Raw genomic sequence first — 20498 nt, forward strand, 5'->3', positions numbered from 1 at the left:
TGGAGTTCCTCTGACTGACTGACTGTGTTGGTGTGGGACAGAGAGAGAGACAGACACACACATACAGGCAGCGTGGAGTACCTTTAATTGTGTGTGTGTGGGAGAGAGAGACAGAGGCAGACACACACACAACGGGCAGTGTGTGTGTGTGTGTGTGTGTAGGGGAGAGAGACACACAGAGAGTGTGGACCTCTGAATGTAGGAAGGAGAGAGGGGGAGAGAGACACAGAGAGAGAGGCACAGAGGCAGTGTGGTGTACTTCGGCATGACTGGGGGGGAGAAAGAGCGCACAGGACCTCGGTCTATCTGTGTGTGTGGGAGGGAAGAGAGACTAAGCAGAATACATCGGTCTTATTGTGGGTGGGGGGGGGGGAGAAAGAGAGAGGTGGGATGGAGAAAGAGAGAAATGGGGGGAGACGTATATACACACACAAAGCAGAGTTTTACTGTGTATGTGGGAGACACAGATGGACTGAGCACAGTACCTCGGTCTTACTGTGTGTGGGAGAGGGGGAGAAAGAGACGAACACTCACAGAGGCAGTCTCAGCCTGTGTGAGAGGGAGGTCCCGTCCCGACCCCCTGGGAAACTGAAGAGAGTGACAATCAACTGCCACGGATACAAATAATATAATACACAAGAAAGGGCAGATGCTGGTTGACAAAAAGTGTACACACAATGCTGTAGTTACACAAAGACGCAGCAGAAATTTGGAAAAGTCATCCCGTCACCCATTCCTTCTCTCCAGAGATGCTGCCTGCCCGCTGAGTTAAAGAGTTCCCACGGTAGACTCACGAGACACTAAGGTAAACGCATAGGCCACTACGTTCTTAAAACAAGTTTAAATGTTTCAATTTATTTAACTTCAGCAGTACATTTTACTCGTGGAAAACTTTAAACATGTTTGAATTTTTCCAAGAGTTAACAAGTTTCACGGGTACCTGCCGTTAGCGCCACGAGTCTCTAAGTTGCGTCCACGAGTTCTGACGTTACAGCTACGTTAATCGTATGTTATTACCACGAGTTTTAACTCGGGGTACCTCGTGGGTCAACTCGCACCGTGAGACGGGTTTAAGGGTGCTTCATGAGAGTTGAAATCTGAGATCTGAACAGGAGCATTTTACCAGGAACTTTGTAATTTTCTATTATTGATAAGCAAGTTATCTTGTTTTCACCAGAATCACTGAAGTATTGTTTTGTCTTTTGGACTTCCTGCCACTATTTTCTTTGTATCCTTGTTCTCACTCGCCTGATCTGTGGTTAAACACACCTTCCAGCCATGCTTCACCCGCATCCCAGCCTGATTACTGTACTGTTCCTTTACCAGTCCCTCCACTTACACCATCTTTCTCTTTACCCCAATCCCCATTACATTTTCATTTTCATTTGTATGGGGATCACAATTGGGCTTTTGGGCTCTGTGTAATTGTATAATGGTAATTTTTAAATCTTAATCTCAGCTCGAGTGAAAATGCTACAGCTTCTCTAGGCACAATTTTGGGTAAGATACTATTTTTAAGAAACTGTTTCAATTTGATGCTGTGCGACTCTTGCTTGTTAATCTGAGGAGCAAGTTTGATTTTTGGGCATGTTTTATTGATCACAAGGAATTTCAAAGATTGTAAAGAATTTTGGATTGCGTCAAATAAAAGCTAATTTGCATTTTTGGGTAGGTAGAAACCCTGGCACAAGAAAAAGAGGGTTAGAATTACTCACCATTTAATCCTAAACCAGGATTCTCAAAAGAAAATAGGCATGCGTCATGGATACAGACCTTTGCTGTGTGAAATATTTTTTCCATGCCTACCTAGACAGCCAATAGGCTGACTTGTGCAGATGCCTGTCATTGGGCATTGCATTAAAATAAATCCAAAGCTTGCGTGGACTACTATGTCCAAGATTTACAGAATGATAGATGCTTCTACAGCCCATACTCCATTTCTTTGCTGGACTTCATCATTAAGTCCAATAGCATAGAATGTCGACCTAAGCATTTTTAGCATTACATTTGGGAATCAACTTCCTTGATCCCGTAGCAGTTAGGCCTTGCACAAGATCAGAGATGCCATTCATTTCACTGGAGAAGTCTCGGTTTAGAAAGCGGAAAGATCATTTTACAATTATTTTACTTGTATTTAACATATATTGATTAGTTTTTGTCGTTATTTTCTATTTATTTAAATTTTTCATTATTTCCAGCAATCAATAACCTTTAGATGGTCTCTTGATTATCAGAGGCACTTAATTATTTTTTAATAAAGGCCTGAGATGTTTCAAATGATGACACAGCTTTAGCCAGCTTTCTGGAGCAGGACCTTAGTACAATGCCAATGATGACCTATTTGTTGCTGACGCTGCACTATGCTACTATGGAACATTAACAAAGTTGACCCCTGCATCTGGGGAAAGTAAAAAGGAGGTAGGTGGGAACAGTAGGAGCACAAAAGTAATTAGCTATCAATCACATTTTGCTTGTTTAAGAACAAAAGTGATATTTAAAACAAGTTCATGTAATGGCCCTTACAGCCCCAATGTATCGATGTCTAGCCCCGTTCAAAAAGCTGAAATAATCGATTCTCATATTACTGTAGTTTTAGTGTACTTGGGTTTGATCTAGAATTATATTTCCTTAGATATAAACACCATCACTATGTATTCCTGATAACAGCATTTTAACAGAAAATTTAGGAAAGACGGTAACTAGAACGTTTTAAAAAGTAGACCCACGCTACATTCTGAGCTTGAATTTAAATCTGAACTGTTGTCTTATCAAAAATGGAAATAGCCTATATTCATTTATACTATAGGTTTGGTAAAGGTCATATAGAGAATTCTTGCATACTTTCTCAATGGTACGTTACATCGATTTTATTTATGTGAGTACAGGATACTTGTCATGGACTGAGGGGTACTTTGCACCCTTGCCTTCTACTTAAGCCATTAGTTTATATTCAATTTATAATGTTGTGTTTGGTTACATTCTTTTCTCATTTTTTCTCTGGTAATTAAAACTTGAATTTTCGAGCCTTTGCCTTCATTCATTATGTTTACCTTTAGCCAAGAAAAATTAGCTAGTTTTGTTTACTCTGGAGCAGATATTTAAATAATTTACTGTTTACTGCCTTTAATTTTGATAATTTTATAGCAGATTTACACAAAGGGCAGTTGATCAGAATACATTTGCTTATTCATTTTAGATCCATTTTTGGGTCTAAATATAAATTAAATGGAGCGGACAAGAACAATGAGGCTCTGCCCCCAGGTTTCCGACTGTCAAATCTGCTATTCATAGCAAATGTTAATGTTTTTGATGTTCACAAACTTTCATCATTACCCAAGATTCTGCAAAAGTTAAGCAAATTGTATATTTTTCTAATTATTTAAAAGAAAACTGTGAATAAAGTTACAATCAAATGCATATAAACGTCATTGATTTCAAAGGGCTCTCTCCATTATCGCACAATATTACCATAATGCCAATTTAACAGGTACAAACTCTGGCAAAGAAATGGAAAATCCGTGGAAGTTCATGCTGCTCTGTTCTCTCCGAGATCTCAGCAGAAGATTTGCCCCCTGTATTTCATATCTATTTCATAAATCATTGACAAACCTGCTTAACATTGTGGTTCCTTTAATTTAAAAAAAGATTGTTTTGAGAATGAGAATAAAACAAAGGCATTGCGCAGAGTTAATAACATCTCTGAATTATTTTCACAAGTTCAACTTCAACATATAGGACTAATTAGGACTCTTGGTGTATTAGCTATAACTATCCTATATGAAATGAACTGTGGCAAGTGATGCATGTCAGCAGCAGCACGGGGTGCAGGTCATCATTACAGGGCAAATATTTCAATTCTAAGTTCTTACTGTTGGGAACTGGATTAATGATTTTTTTCCCCTTTTTTAACGTTAATTTTACTTGGAACATTTTAAAGGCGAGGGCAAGATATTTAATTTAACCAACAAACGTTTCTGGGGTGGCAATTACTAGGGCGTAGTAGTAGTAACATTTTGGGCAATATTTATGGGGTGTTAATGCTGGGACTGATGTCAAAATTGGAAGGTCTTCTAGGACAGCTCTTAAGCAAATAGAGCCATGGAAAAGAGGTGATGAAGGGGGGGTGGAGTTGTTACATTAGTAGTTAAAGGAGATGTTTTGTTGTACAGTTGAGAATAGCCAAAGGAATGGAGACGAGGAAAATATGGATCACTGTCAAACATGGATATTGAGGAGGAATGATGTGTAGGCTTTATGTGTGAACCACCCACATGCTGCATATCAAAATGGGCCCCATTCCAGGCACTTGTCCTTCAGTGGCTGGTGCAATTATCGTCCTCAACCAGCACCTACCACTGGGAGATGTCAGCATGATTAGATTGGAAACAGTTAAACTCACTGTCAAGCCAGTATGCTCTAGATAACCTGATTCCTGAACTTCACTCAAACAGTACACATGAAGATAATGACAGAGAGATTAGGGTGGGAGAATCAAAGTGGAGGATAACTAGAGGCGCATAGTAACACTGTCAACTCATTAGTGGCACATAATCAGCAAAGTGATCACTTAATCTACATTTGCAATGCAAGGCAGGCTATCTTAAGCAGTAAATAATAGTAAATTAGTGGAAGATGTACATGTCGCTATATCTGTTAGACAACTTAAATGAACTGGTCTTTATGTCTAGTTACAATCATTGTAACGTACTCCGGTTTTTGCACACTAATGTAACTAATTTATATTGACACTTCTGGCACTTAAGGTATTTCTAAGCAACCTCTGAGAATGTTGTACTTCTAGGACTATTGTATTTGAACACTTGTAAAAACTTTGTGTGCCTTTCTTTTTTTTTAAAAAGCAAAATGATTAATGTTGTTTTACTGCAATGGCATATGGCCAAAACCAAAATTGGCTTCGTTATCTGTTAACTTGGATGTGTTTAAAATTATTAGTTCTAAAATGTCACATTTGGATTGTCACTGTGAATTGTTATTGTGCAGTGTTAATGTGGCTTGTGCTTTATGTTTTGTGCAATACTTTGGGAAAAAGTTCTTAGCATGTTGTGATTGCAATACCCTGCCTGGAAACAAGAGGGTTGACTCTTTTATTACTTGTTTAGCGGTAACGTCACGTTTCTACTAACACATTGCTTTAGGACTTAATTGAAAAGGACATTAATTGAAGCTTTAAAACTGTGAAAGTTGTATTTTTGTTTTGCAAGCAACTATCACAAGATAACAACTTCAAGAAACATTAACAGAAATATTGAACTGTAACACAAAACTCTTGCTGAGACTGCTTTAGAAGTGCAATCAAACATTTGCACTGCCCACCAGAACTGTAACCCTTTGCAACTTTGAGCAATATCAGCCAGAACTCAAAGCCTTAAACAGTGAGAGAAGCAGTGATGTTACCCAAGCAAGCCTGTAATAAAGGAGTGGACCCTACCCTTCCATAGCTGTGTGCCAGTCTCATGCGTCAGCTTACCATCGTTTCATTCCATCCATCCTAGGAGACTACAGAAAAACACTGAAGAGCACGTGAAACGAAGTGCTGAATTTGCAGATGGTTTGCTTTCAAAGGCCTTGAAAGACATTCAGTCAGGGGCATTGGACATGAACAAAGCAGCCATACTTTATGGAATACCTCACCAGACTTTACTTTTTCATTTGGAAGCCTTATCAGGAGGAGCAGCACCATTGAAAAGTAAAACAAGAGACACCAGAGAAGGTTGTTTCTCGAAAACCTTTGGGGAACCTAATGCTCTTCTACAAAAAGTTGCATTGTGGGCTAGAGCTCAGGCAGAACGTAGTCCTGATCAGTGCAGCACATACCGAAAACTTTCACATCTAGAAACCTCAGAGTTGAAATTCCCCACTGCTTCCAGTTACCTCCATCAGTTAACCCTGCAAAGAATGGTTACGCAGCTAAAAGAAAAAGATGACAACCTTCGTAATGAAAGTGTTAGTAGCTCTCTTGTTCAGTTAAAAATCCCTCAGGTACGAGCAAATGCTGTGCCCAAATCCCAGTCTGACAGCTGTGGCCTCCTCGATGTTATGTACCAGGTATCAAAAACCTCCTCGCTGCTGGAAGGATCAGCTCTTCAAAAACTCAAAACTATCCTGCCCAAACAGAGTAAAATTGAATGTTCTTTACCTTTGACTCATTCTAGTGTTGATTCCTACCTACTGCATGGAGACCTTTCTCCGCTATGTCTTAATGTAAAAAATGGCACAATTGATGTGCCATCTGAAAACGATAGCCAGGATCATATTAGCCTAAAAGACAGTAAACAACCAAGAAAAAAGCGTGGCCGCTATCGGCAATATGATCATGACATTTTGGAAGAAGCTATTACCATGGTAATGAGTGGAAAAATGAGTGTCTCTAAAGCACAAGGGATTTATGGTGTACCTCACAGCACTTTAGAATACAAAGTAAAAGAACGATCTGGGACACTGAAGACACCTCCGAAGAAGAAGCTCAGATTAGCAGACACTGGGTTATTCAGTATGACAAATTCAGGGACAAGCAGCTCCAAAAGTAGCAACAAGTCTACATAAATCCTTAAGGGATGTAACTCAGATGGACTTCACCATACAGTAAATGCTATTTAAATAGTATTGTAAAACCACCCTTTGGCCTTCAGGCAAAGCATAGTTTCAAGCAGGGATCTGACTGCACTACAAAAGGAATATACTTGGGTGCAGTCATATTTGCTAGTTCTCATCTTAATGCTCTTGTAGAATAATACTGATTGATTGCGTTTAGAAATGTTGTAGTAAGAAAATTGCCACATTGTGTGTTTTCATTAATTCGGTTGAAAAATGCAAATAGCAGTCAAACACGGCATTATTTTATAGGATGGGCTCACTGAGCCCAAGTCAGGAATAGAAATGAACTGACCAGTCTTACTACCTAAAATGGGTAAGGAAATTCAAATGTTAAGTACAAAATCAACCTGCCAATTGAAAGGTACAGTAAATTCATAAATCTTAAGATAAATGTAAACATGTTTTAATCAATGAAGATGAAGGAGCACATGGTGTGCTATGTTCAACTCCATGCTATTGTGTACAAGTTACGCAATTCCAATTATTTCAAATTGTGTAGTAACAGACATTTATTTCACTAATTTTTAAAGTGCGATGTGTTGAGAGTGCCAACACAGGCTGATTAAAACATAATAATATTTAAGAGCTGTAAAGTTCTCTACTAGGTAATCGGCCCTGTTGGCAAGATATGTATTTATTTCATTTGTGAGGCTATGGTTTCCTCCTTTTGCCACGTGATTTCCCCAGTCCACTTAACTATGTGCTACTTTGCAGGCAACAATTCCGCTCTCAAGTTTTGTGCCCTCCACTGGCTGACTTCACCGAGATCATGAGAAGACTTTTCTTCCCTACCCCACTCCCTATCTGTCCCCCATCAGTCTTGCATGGAAACATAGTGGATGAAATTGGCATTTTGGTAAAATGGGAAATTAGAGTTTCTGTATCCATGCTTCAAGCATGATGCTTCAGTGCCCAATAGTAACAAATAATGTTTAACATTTTCATTTTTGGACAGCTTTTATTAACCCACGATAATTACTTATGAGGAAACAGTTTTTAAAATCACATCTCAAAAAAGAGAAGTAATTCTTAAATGGATTCTCCAATTTTTTATGGGATATATAAAAATGAAAATTTGAAAAATTCATAATTTTGTTAAGATGGATAAGCTATAGGTGCGAACATAATGACTAACAAATTGATAGCACTGTACAGAGCATGATGCATAAGATGCACTGAAGAGAATAGTATGTTTTATTGCTCTTAGTCTGTATTTAATGAAAAAACGTAGGAATAGTATGTGATAACAAGGTTACATTTTTCACACTCCCATGGCAAAATTTTACTAACTGTAAACTTACCTGCTGCTAAGTTAAGTGTGTCCTTGTCAGAGACTTAGATGCTTCAAGTTTTACAAATATAATCCAACCATTTCAGTTCTGTGTCCACACATCATTTTCAGTACAAAATCAACAACTTTTTCTAGCTTTGCAAAGCGAATCCGTTCATTCAATCTTTGTTTATCATATACATTATGATTTAAAGTACCAAATTCAGCTGTTACACTTGATAGATTTAATAGAAACAGTTTATGAATGCAGGGAGTCTGTGATCAGATAAGAAAAGCTTTGAACAGTTTTAAGTCTCGTGGTGTTAATGATAGAGTTTTCTAATTTTGTGACTTAGAATAGAGATTTTTTTTTTAAAGCTTTTGTGTGGATTTGGGTTTAAGGTCGTGCCTTCGTAGTTCATACTGAAGCTTTTGGAACAGTTAATAGAAGCCATTCAGAATTTTAACAATTAGCTGATGTTACCTTTCCTCGTTAAAATCTCTTGAATAGTATGAAAGAATGGGCAAACTTTGCTTTGGTCATATGGACATCTCAGCATTCAGTTAACTTGCCATAAAATTAAAAGTGACATTGTTCAGTTTAGTGATTTTTTTAATTTGGTCCCAATTTATGTGCAGGTATTATAGTAGCCCTTTATGATATGGCTCCAGCTTTGTACTTGGGATGTCACGATGCTATGTTGTCTTGTAACATGGATGGTTGTTTGTTCTCATATTCCTTTAAATCATTTCATGCCATTTTATATTGTTTGTCTCTTAGTAAGTCCAACCCAAAACATCGTCTTTTCATTTCTGTCTGCAAATGCTCCTGATCCACTGACTCCCTCTAGCTTATTTTCCCTTCATGTGTCTATTTGTAACTTGAATTAAATAACTGGAAATGTCAAACATATCAATGGCATTTCAATTTTTATTTTCAAAGCAAAAATATAAAATAACCAAGAAACTAAAGAGTTTTAAGTTAAAAGGGTTACTGGCATTGTTAATTGAAGTACGTTATCAAAATTGAATAAAACAAATGTCGTGGTTTTACATTTTTCTTAACTTTATGAGAGCTTAGCCTTTTGTAATGTGTAAAACACAGGTTTTTGATTATCTTTAGTGGTAGGAAAATAGATTTTCGAAACACTACATGTTTGACTACTGTGCCACTATCTGTTTTTAATTAAATTTCCCCATAATGTTAATATCGTGACAACCAACTTTAGTACTTAAGAATGTTTCTGAAAAAAATTTTGTATTGCAAAACAGTGCCTCTGTTTTTAGAACTACTGCTCAGTAATGTTCAAAACCATTTTCTGGTAGATAATGGGGAAATTTTATATTGTATATTATGTTTATTAAAACTAATTTTTAGTTTACAGTAAATACAGATTTATCACCTGTTTATTTTCAAATTGCAGTGCAGTATTTCCATTATCACAGTAATATAGCTAAACTCTGTGGCTGCCTTGATTTTAAAACTTGGTTAATGTAAAACTGATTTTAGATGATTAGTTATATTTATGCATAAATCAATTGCACTATATTCATGAATTATTTATTACAATATTTTCTAATGAAAACAATGTTATCTGGACAATGTGTCTTGTGGTGTTATACATTTACTGTGATTCTGTTTTCTTATGATGTGTTTAATAATCCTCAATCTGTACAGATTTCAGCTGTTTTAATTGTGTTTATAGGTTGTAATTTGTAGTAAAGCACTTTGATGCTTTTGCACATAAAATTGAAAACGAGTAAAATGTGATTTGTCTTTTTTATGTACAGTAAATTGTGAAGTTTAGTCCGCCATGTTCTTAATTTTGCATCCAAGTATGCAGAAGAGAAATTAAGTGTTGAAACTATTTAACATGACTAATACAAAAGTTTCCTTTTTCTGTTGTCCAGTTGTACTAACCAAAGTACTTCGATAACAATAGAATCTCATTGCACCGTGAGCATTGTTGACAGAATGCAAGCAAAAGCCCAAGTATTTCCCTAGTTTTTGAAACATTATTATAATTTTACAAGGAAGTTATAGAGGCATTCATATATCAAAGAACACCTACAAAAGTTTTTTTTTCAAAAACTCATCTCGTTTTTTTTTGTTTCTGATTAAAATTGAACAAATTGATTTGCAGTTGTAGATAGTTGGGTGGTGGAGGCAGTACTCAGTGGTCCAAATAATGCCCATCATTTAACTATTCTGTGATTTTAAGATGAATAATGGTAAAACCCATGTGTAGGAGATACTGAATCATGTCATGGTTTTATTTTGGTGTAAATCCCAGAAATGGTCCATTGTGCATTTCTGTGAATTTCCATGATTTCTCATGTGCATCGTATTTCACTGTAGTCAAATATTTATATTTTACAGTTAATGTAATGTTTGTATTGGAAACTGTTAATACGTTTCAAGATGGATTGTGAAAAAGCATGTACGTATATAGAGATGCTAATCTACAACCATGATTATTAAACTAAATACTGAGATGGTAGAAGAAGAATGTATAAACAGGCATATTGTTAAATATGGATTATTTTTATATTAGGGGCAGGAACAGACTTTTCCACCTCTTGAATCCGATCTACTATTTAATTTTGTCATGGCTAACAAGTAACTCGATTTCTCTTTATTCCATAATCCTTAGATATCCAAATCTAGCAGAATCTGCCCAACTCGCATAAAATGTGCATTGTCTCTACATCTGCAGCCTTTTACGAGTTTCCTCTGTGAGAACATGCTTTCTCATATTGTTCCTGTCTCTAGGTTTATCTGCCCTTATTCTGAATTTCCTATCTGAAGAACATGGTTTGTCCATATCTTCTGGAGAAAAGTTCAACTAATTCAAGGTCATCTATCTGCAAAATATGAGAGTGTTATAGTATAACTTGACAGCAGGAGGCATTTATTCCATTTTGTCCATGTAGGCCAATAATGGAGCTGCTTGCATTACTCCTATTACCAATATATTTTATATAACCTTTATGTGCTCAAATGCATTTCGCATGTGATGAATGTTTCTTCCACCATCATCACTTCAGCAGTGAATTCCAGATCTACAGTATTTCACACCAGCTGTTCTCTGGGTAAAGCAAATACGCAAATTATTTCTAATCCTTCTACCAATTAATTTAATGGTACACACTCTAATAACAAGGGAAGTAAATGATTTTCACTCTCATAGGTATTTCATAATTACTTATCACTTAAGCCTCCTGTCAGTTTCCTTTGGTCCAAAAAAAGTGCAGTCTGTCCCTGGCTGCGTCCTTGTAACTTTTCTCTAACCCGCTAATGTGATCACATTCTTCCAAATTGATGACAAGAACTCCACTCATGCTGTAGCCTAAATAATGTTTTGTACAGTCCAAGCATGATCACCCTCCTCTAATGTCTCTCTGCCTTAGCTGATCAAGGCAAGTATCACTGATGATGTCTGCATTACCTTATCAGGATCTTTGGATGTGTATTTTGGGATCCATCTATATGTCTACACTTTTTATATTTCCTTCAACTTGTTTGCCTCCCAATTTCATTACCTCACACTTCAGATTGAAATCCATTTGCCACTTGTGTATTCCCCAAAGCAGCCTATTCTTGTCTGTTCATATTTTTCTGTAGCCAGATACCTTTTTACTGTAATGATTTTGCAAACATAATCTTCATGTCATAGAAGCAAAAGTAGGCAAGGCTGCCCATCAAGTCTACTTCACCATTCAATCATGGCTGATCTATTTTTCCCTCTAAACCCCATTCTGTTGCCTTCTCCCCATAACCCTTGATGCCCTCACCAATCAAGTATCTGTCAATTTCCGTCTTTGAAATATCCAGTAACTTGGCCTCCACAGCCATATGTGGCAATGAATTCCTTAGCATCTACATTTGAGTTCAAATCCTTAATGAATACATGAAAAATAAAAGACAATAGTGGTGAACCATGCAGAATTTCAAAGCACTCAATACTCTAATCACTAAAACTCTTATTCACCATTCCACTGAACTGTATTTTTGCTCTAGGTTATCTCCACTTAAATTCCAGATGTTTTTATTTTCCTGATCATTCTGCCATATAAAACGGTGTCAAATGAAAAAACATAGATGGAATGGAATTAGTGGTAATGACCGAATTCCACTCCATGAAACAGACATACATTGCTTGATCTTGCTGTCATATTTAATCATAATTCAATGGAGAAATAAACTGAACACAAAAAAGATTTGTACAGAAAGATAATAGATAAACATTAAAAGGTTATGAAAATACTATAGTGGATAACATAAAAATAAGTCAAATGTATTTTAATGTAAAAACATGTACGATGCCCAAACAAGTGACTACTTCATACAAACATGGCTGAAGTGCTGAATTTTACATCTGTCTTCATCAAAGAGGTAGGCTCTAAATAGGTAGAGTAGGAAGTAATAGTAAGATTGGAAAGAGTTGGGAGAGGAAATACTTAAAAGATTTTCAGTGTTGAATATAAACATATTACCCACTCTTGATAAAATACATCCTTAGTTATTAAGGGCAGCAAAACTGGAAATAGTAGAAACTCTTGGCTCATTCTTCTAATTCTCCTTAGACACCAGAGTGGTATGAGACGATTACAAAGATTGAAAACTCGTTGTAAAAAAAAAGTTGGCAATTAATGGTCAATCCGAATAATATCCATTGTTGTGAATTCAAAACCGGCAGGCCTGATTGTCAATTAGAATGTGCTTTATGGTGAATGTATTGTGATTCATATGTAAACAACATTTCAGAAAATCGACCCCGATAGCATTTAAGGGGCAACTATTGCATAGATAACAGCTAAAGGGCATAAAGTAGATTGGATAAGCAGGGATAGTAGACAATAGGTATGGGAGTGGGCCATTCGGTCCTTCGAGCCAGCACCACCATTCAATCTGATTATGGCTGATTATCCACAATCAGTACCCCGTTCCTGCCTTCTTCCCATATCCCGTAACTCCGCTATCTTTAAGAGCCCTATCAAGCTCTCTTGAAAGTATCCAGAGAACCGGCCTCCACCACCCTCTGAGGCAGAGAATTCCACAGACTCACAACTGTGTGAAAAAGTGTTTACTCATCTATTCTAAATGGCTTACCCCTTATTCTTAAACTGTGGCCCCTGGTTCTGCACTCCCCCCAACATCGGGAACATGTTTTCTGCCTCTAGTTTGTCCAAACCCTTAATAATCTTATATGTTTCAATAAGATCCCCTCTCACCCTTCTAAATTCCAGAGTATACAAGTCCAGCCGCTCCATTCTCTCAGCATATGACTGTCCCGCCATCCCTGGAATTAACCTTGTGAACCTACGCTGCACTCCCTCAATAGCAAGAATGCTCTTCCTCAAATTAGGGGACCAAAACTGCACACAATACTCCAGGTGTGGTCTCACTAGGGCTCTGTACAACTGCAGAAGGACCTCTTTGCTCCTATACTCAACACGTCAGTATCGGGACCATTGCTCTTTGTGCTGCTTTGGTTTTGGTCCACATCATTTTAAATTTTGCAGGTGTTTTGAAACCTGTAAAATTATTAAACTATAAATATGATTTTAACAGACCTAGTGAATATAGCAGGAATGATGAAATGTAATGCAGAGAAGTTTGAAGTGGTTCATTTTGATTTTAAAAAAAGAATAAGGGTCATTATGAAGTAAGTAGAACAATTTTAAAGAGGCTGCAGGTGTTGTGGATCTCTGAAGATGGGACCATCAAAAAAATATATAGGATCTTGATTTTATGAATAGAGGTATGGAGAATAAAAAGGAAGCAAAGATAAATTCATTTATGCCCTGGTTAAAATATTATTTCAACCTCATGATATTACACTTCAAGAAGGATGTTATAGACACAGAAGTGTAGAGTAGTTTTGCAATGATTGAGGGACTAAAGTTACATGGAAGATTCATGTAAGCTGAGTTTTTTTCTCCTTACAGTGGAGAAGATTTAGAGGGGATTTGAGTGTGGTGTTCAAAATCACCAGAAGATTCATGTTTAAGGTAATTGGCAAACAAATCAGATGCTACATGAGGAAACATTATTTACTGGACAACCTGTTATCTGCAATCCAGTATCTAAAAGAATGCTGTAAATAATTGCAGTAATAATCAAATTAGGTAAATACTTGAAAAGGGACACATTTTAATGTTGTGGAGAGAGAGCAGGGACGTGGGACCAATTGGATAGTTCATTCAAGATCCAGCACAGTCACAATAGCTCAAATGGTATCCTATGTCATGTCATTCCATGATTCTGTTTTCTAATTACTCAATTAGACCCTGTCAATGTGTGTATGTTAGATCTATTTCCTTTTGCATGTGCCTATCTGTATTTTTGGTATTCCAGATATTTTTTTAGAATAGCTAGAATCTTCCTTTTTTCCTAAATGTAACTGGACTATAGAATGTCCGGTGCAAAATGAAAAAAAAAATGTGCTTCCTAACAGTACCTCGTCTCCTGATCAAGAAAACATCATTTAGTATGAGATTGGGTGGCAAAACAAAATTAACATTCACCTTTGTTCCTGATATTCTTCTCTTTTCCCCTGTTCTCTTCTTGCTCCTTTCCCTTCCTTATTCCATCACTACCCTTTCCCCAACCCTGCATTGTTTCATTGCTTTCAGCAGCGGGGTGGCAAGGGAATTGCTGAGAAGATGCATCCCTGATTAGGAGACAGACACTTTGCGGTAAGAACTAAAGACAGCTTTGCTTTCAGATACATCTTTATATTTTCTCAAGTTGGAGTAGCATGCATGCTGAAGGATAAATTGTAAATTGTCATGGAATATATTCATGCAGAGGCATAATCACTCTAGTGATCACTTTATTTCATTAGGTCTGGCCTGAATATTCAGATGAAAATATCCTCAATTTCAAATTTTTTGTGATGGTATAAATTTTAATTATTTAATAATGAAGAAAATAATTAAATAAAATATTGGAACTATCAAATCGAACATCAAAAAATAAAAGTATACATAAGCTATTCAGCTCCTTGTACCTGCTCTGCTATTCAATAAGATCATGGCTGACCTATACCTCTGCACAATTTTTCTTCACTTATCCTTTATCCTTTGATTCCCTTCATATCTAAAATTGTATTAATCTCTGTCTGAATATACTAAGTGATTGAACCTCCACTGCCGTCTTTAGTACACAATTCCAAAGATTCACTAATTTCAGGGTGATGGAACCTTTTCTCGATTCTGTCATGAATGGTAACCCTGACCTATTGATAGGTCAGTGAGGTTTAGTATTGAAAAAAAGAGCTTTGTGTTTTAAATGTATATGCAATGGAAAATGAAAATAATTTGCTGCCTTAATAGGACTGAAATAAACAAAGGGGTGGGAAGTAAGTAGAAAATAAACTGACAAACGCAGTGACTAATGGATAGAAGGTAAGAACTAAAAAGCAAAATGCAATGGAAAATGAAAGAGGGGAAAGAAATGGGAAATGGGCCTGTTTCCGCACTGTGTCTCAAATCTAAACCAAACTAAATTAAAGTAAACCTTGCTAATAAAATATGATGCTCTGGGACATATTTCTAGATGAGATATGGTTAAAAAAGGAAATCACCAGGCCTCCACGGTACCTGTGAATCTAGTTCTTGATACATAAAAGCAGGAGAAATTATTGTCATTAATAGGGAATAGATAAAGATGTTCATAATTGAGTTAATGTTGTTCAAACAACATGATGCATAATACAGAATGTCCCAAGTGATTAGAATTGGTTACTGTAGAGATCTGTAATCTTAACTGGATTTAAAGTGGAAAGGTAAAATTTAAGGACATTATTTGGATGTTGGTGTTGATAAGTTCTTGGCAAAATGATTTCCTCTATATTTACATCTGGATATACCATTAGCTAGGTGTCTTACCTTAAATGCCCAACGTAAAACGCAGCTGCAGTATACCCAAATCACCTTGATCTTTTACATGTTCAATTATTTGAATGAACCTCTGCTCATAAGACTAAAAATGTATTTTTGTTGAATGTCCTACTAAAATTTAACTGTTTCATCTGATAACAATGATTTAAATGAGTGGAAACCTCAACTTGTTAATATGTTTTGGAATTTGTAAACTTGGCATAATCCCTCAGCAGCAACAAAAAGAGATTCAGAGAAATATACTGAGGCATTTTGGGCATTTCTCTGGGTGCAAGTTGCTTGTACTGATTAACGCATGTTTTACGTTCGAGGCTATTCGAATGACATAAGGGAGGTACTAAAGTGTGATGGCATCATCAAATTAAGTGCACTTCTGTCTAGAATCCCACATGAAGCCAGCACATACTTATCAATTATTTTCAGGTTACACAATAAAATTAGGTAAATTCCATCTTTCCTTCCAGTATAAGAACATTTATATATTACTCATCAAAACTATTTCCTCACAGTCAATCCTGACTTTTGTATGGAGTTTATAACATTCTTCCTGTGACCTTGTGAGTTTCCTTGAGGTGCCCTGATTTTTCCTCACATCCCAAGGACGTGTGGTTTGTTTTGGAATGATTGGAAATAGTTATCTGACTACTGGATATTGTCCCTAGTGTATAGGTGAATGGTAGAATGTAGGGAGAGCTGATGAAAATGTGGGGAGGAGAACAAGGTAAGATTTATGTAGGATTAGTATAAACGGGTGGTTGATAGTTAGCATGGCATCGTTAGGTTAAATTGAAAATACTAATTGTAAAATAGTGTTATCAACAATCACATCCCTTCAACATGAATTTGTAAAGTTGATGTGATGAATGAAGTCAAATGGCAGCAACTAAAGAAAAATATAGGTAAAATGTGGTTGCTAAAATGTAGGATATGTCCAGCATTACTGGCATTATGAGTGCAGGGAGGATAATAAAGTTATAACTTTAAGATGAAATATCAGCTCTGACGTCCAATTGCAATGCAAATAAGTTCAGTTCAATGCGTTTAAACAAAGATTTTAATTTATAAAGAAAAACTGGGAGTAATTTTTAATGATTACTTGCAGCTTGGTGTTTTACGTGAATGCACACTCACCTTGTGCATAAATGACACAATATGTTGGAGTAACTCAGTGGGTTGGGCAACATCTCTGGAGAACATGGATAGGCAGCGTTTCAGATTGGGACCCGACCAGTCTCTGAAGTGCTGAGTTACTCCTATACTTTGTATCTTTTGGTAAACCAGCACCTGCAGTTCCTCGTGTCTATACCTTATGCATACTGGTTATCAGAAGGAACACTTTGTCAATCTAACCTGAAGCACTTCATAGGCTGTTGAGTTACAATGATAAAGTGCTATGAGCTAAACTAAATGTTCAATTGTTTTTTGATGAGGTCAAGAGCAATCGGAAAAGTTTCACCTTCACCTTGAAGTCGGCATTGAACTAATGAATTTTGGATGAGTCTTTTACAGCAATTTCAGCATCTCAAACCGTGAAATTACATACAATCAGCCATGTTCTTTCATATAAATCCATAAATTTACTAATCGGTTTGAAAGATATGTTTTAATTATATGTTTTTACATTTGTTTCACTGACATAATAAGCTAACTTAATCTTTGTTTTCAAATGTACCACAGCAATGAATCATGAAAGGCTATTTTTGTTATTTGACGCCGGAGGCGAGCTGTAATGATAGTGGGTAGTATGGTACCAATATTAACAAAATAGAAAAGGGAATCACATGTAATGTAGGATTTTAGAAGAGTTATGTTCATAGTTTATTGTCACGTGTACCGAGGTACAGTGAAAAGCTTCTGTTGCATGCTCACCAATCAGCAGAAAGACAATACATGATTACAGTCTACTATTTACAGTGGAGATATATGATAAGGGAATAATGTTTAGTCAAGGTAAAAAAAACAGCAAAGTCCAATCAAGGTTAGTCCGAGGGTCATCAAAGAGGTAGATCGTAGTTCAGCACTGCGCTCTTGTTGTGGTCGGATGATTCAGTTGCCTGATAAGAGTTGGGGGGAAATTGTCCCCAAATCTGGTGGTTTGCATTTTCACACTTCTATACCTTTTGCCTGATGGGAGAATTGCTGATTAACTTGCCTCTGTATATCCTAGAAACAAGGAACTGCGGATACTGGTTTGCACAAAAAGACTCAGTGGGTTAGTTAGCATCTTTGAGAATATCGATAGGTGACGATTTGGATCAAGATCTTTCTTCAGACTGATTGTAGTGAGGGAAGAAACCTGAGATCTCCCAGCTTCTCCTCCCCCACCACCCCTCCCTCCAGTCAGTCTGAAAGTCAGTCCGAAGAAAGGGCCCCTTACCCAAAACGTCACCCATCCATGCTTTCAAAGATGCTGCCTGACCAGCAGTTACTCCAGCACTTTGTGCCTTATCCACAGTACCCTCCATAATGTTTGGGACAAAGACCCATCATTTAGTTATTTGCCTCTGTACACCATAATTTGAGATTTGTAATAGAAAAAAATCACATGCGGTTAAAGTGCACATTGTCAGATTAATAATATCCATTTTTATACATTTTGGTTTTTCCATGCAGAAATTATTGGATTGTTTATACATAGTCCCCCCCCCCCCCCCCCCCCCATTTCAGGGCTCTATGATGTTTGGGACACATGGCTTCACAGGTGTTTGTAATTGCTCAGGTGTGTTTAATTGCCGCCTTCAAGCAGGTATAAGAGAGCTCTCAGCACCTAGTCTTTCCTCCAGTCTGTCGATCACCTTTGGAAACTTTTATTGCTGTTTATCAACATGAGGACAAAGTTGTGCCAATGAAAGTCAAAGAAGCCATTATGAGACTGAGAATCAATAATAAAACTGTTGGAGACATCAGCCAAACCTTAGGCTTACCAAAATCAACTGTTTGGAACTATGAAGAAAGAGAGCACTGGCGAGCTTACTAATCGCAAAGGGACTGGCAGGCCAAGGAAGACCTCCACAGCTGATGACAGAAGAATTCTCTCTATAATAAATACAAATCCCCAAACACCTGTCCAACAGATCAGAAACACTCTTCAGGGGTCAGGTGTGGATTTGTCAATGACCACTGTCTGCAGAAGACTTCATGAACAGAAATACAGAGGCAAAACTGCAATATGCAAACCACTGGTTAGCCGCAAAAATAGGATGGCCAGGTTACAATTTGCCAAGAAGTACTTAAAAGAGCAACTACAGTTCCAGGAAAAGGTCTTGTGGACAGATGAGATGAGGATTAATATATATCAAAGTGATAGCAAGAGCAAAGTATGGAGGAGAGAATGAACTGCCTAAGATACAAAGCATACCACCTCATCTGTAAAACACGGTGGTGTGGGTGTTATGGCCTGGGCATGTATGGCTGCTGAAGGAACTGGCTCACTTATCTTCATTGATGATACAATTGCTGATGTAGCAATAAGTAGCATAATGAACTCTGAAGTGTATAGGCACATCCTATCTGCTCAAGATCAAACAAATGCCTCAAAGCTCATTGGCCGGTGGTTCATTGTACAGCAAGACAATGATCCCAAACATACTGCTAAAGCAACAAAGGAGTTTTTCAAAGTTTAAAAAATGGTAAATTCTTGAAACATAGAAACATAGACATAGAAATTAGGTGCAGGAGTAGGCCATTCGGCCCTTCGAGCCTGCACCGCCATTCATATGCGCCTGCACCGCCATTCATTGAGTGGTCAAGTCAATCACCCAATTGAACCGAATTGCGCATGCCTTTTATATGCTGAAGAGAAAACTGAAGGGGACTAGCCCCCAAAACAAGCATAAGCTAAAGGTGGCTGCAATACAAGCCTGGCAGAGCATCACCAGAGAAGACACCCAGCAACTGGTGATGTCCATGAATCACAGACTTCAAGCATTCATTGCATGCAAAGAATATGCAACAAAATACTAAACATGATTACCTTCATTTACATGACATTGCTGTATCCCAAACATTATGGTGCCCTGAAATGGGGGGGGACTATGTATAAACACAGCTGTAATTTCTACATGGTAAATCCAAAATGTATAAAAATGGCCTTTATTAAAATCTGACAATGTGCACTTTAACCACATGTGATTTTTTTCTATTACAAATATCAAATTGTGGAGTACAGAGACAAATAAATAAATGATGGGTCTTTGTCCCAAACATTATGGAGCGCACTGTATATACATAGAAAATAGGTGAAGGAGTAGGCCATTCGGCCCTTCGAGCCTGCACAGCCATTCAATATGATCATGGCTGATCATCCAACTCGGTATCCTGTACCTGATTTCTCTCCATACCCCCTGATCCCTTTAGCCACAAGGGCCACATCTAACTACCTCTTAAATATAGCCAATGAACTGGCCTCAACTTCATTCTGTGGCAGAGAATTCCAGAGATTCACCACTCTCTGTGTAAAAAATGTTTTTCTCATCTCAGTCCTAAAAGATTTCCCCTTTATCCTTAAACTGTGACCCCTTGTTCTGGACTTCCCCCAACATCGGGAACAACCTTCCTGAATCTATCCTGGGCCGCCACTGCTCCCGGCCGGTGTCCCTTCAGTCAAGGATGTCTGTTAACCTGGCAGGACAGGCAGAGTTGATCTGGAGTTAGCGCTTCTTCTCCGCGCTGGCTGTAAGTCTGGGCCGGTGTCCCATCTGTCCAG

The 20498-nt window shown here is 37.4% G+C and overlaps 1 protein-coding gene across 14 annotated transcripts in view; it reads left to right on the top strand.

Annotated features, from left to right (window-relative positions):
* Positions 1-20498, top strand: part of lcorl (ligand dependent nuclear receptor corepressor-like) — a 122018-nt gene that overhangs the window by 73199 nt on the left and 28321 nt on the right. For 2 of the 14 annotated variants that reach the window (XM_055638411.1, XM_055638420.1), the window contains exon 7: positions 5514-12095. The exons of 11 other annotated variants lie outside the window; for them this stretch is intronic. In XM_055638411.1, coding sequence (XP_055494386.1) covers positions 5514-6564 — 1051 coding nt within the window. In that variant the 3' untranslated portion in view covers positions 6565-12095. Of the gene's footprint in view, positions 1-5513; positions 12096-14527; positions 14586-20498 lie in introns of those variants that run through there. One more of the 14 variants, XM_055638454.1, reaches the window with a different exon arrangement.

The sequence above is a fragment of the Leucoraja erinacea genome, chromosome 1 (genome assembly GCF_028641065.1).
Source record: "Leucoraja erinacea ecotype New England chromosome 1, Leri_hhj_1, whole genome shotgun sequence".
Taxonomy (NCBI): Eukaryota; Metazoa; Chordata; class Chondrichthyes; order Rajiformes; family Rajidae; genus Leucoraja; species Leucoraja erinaceus.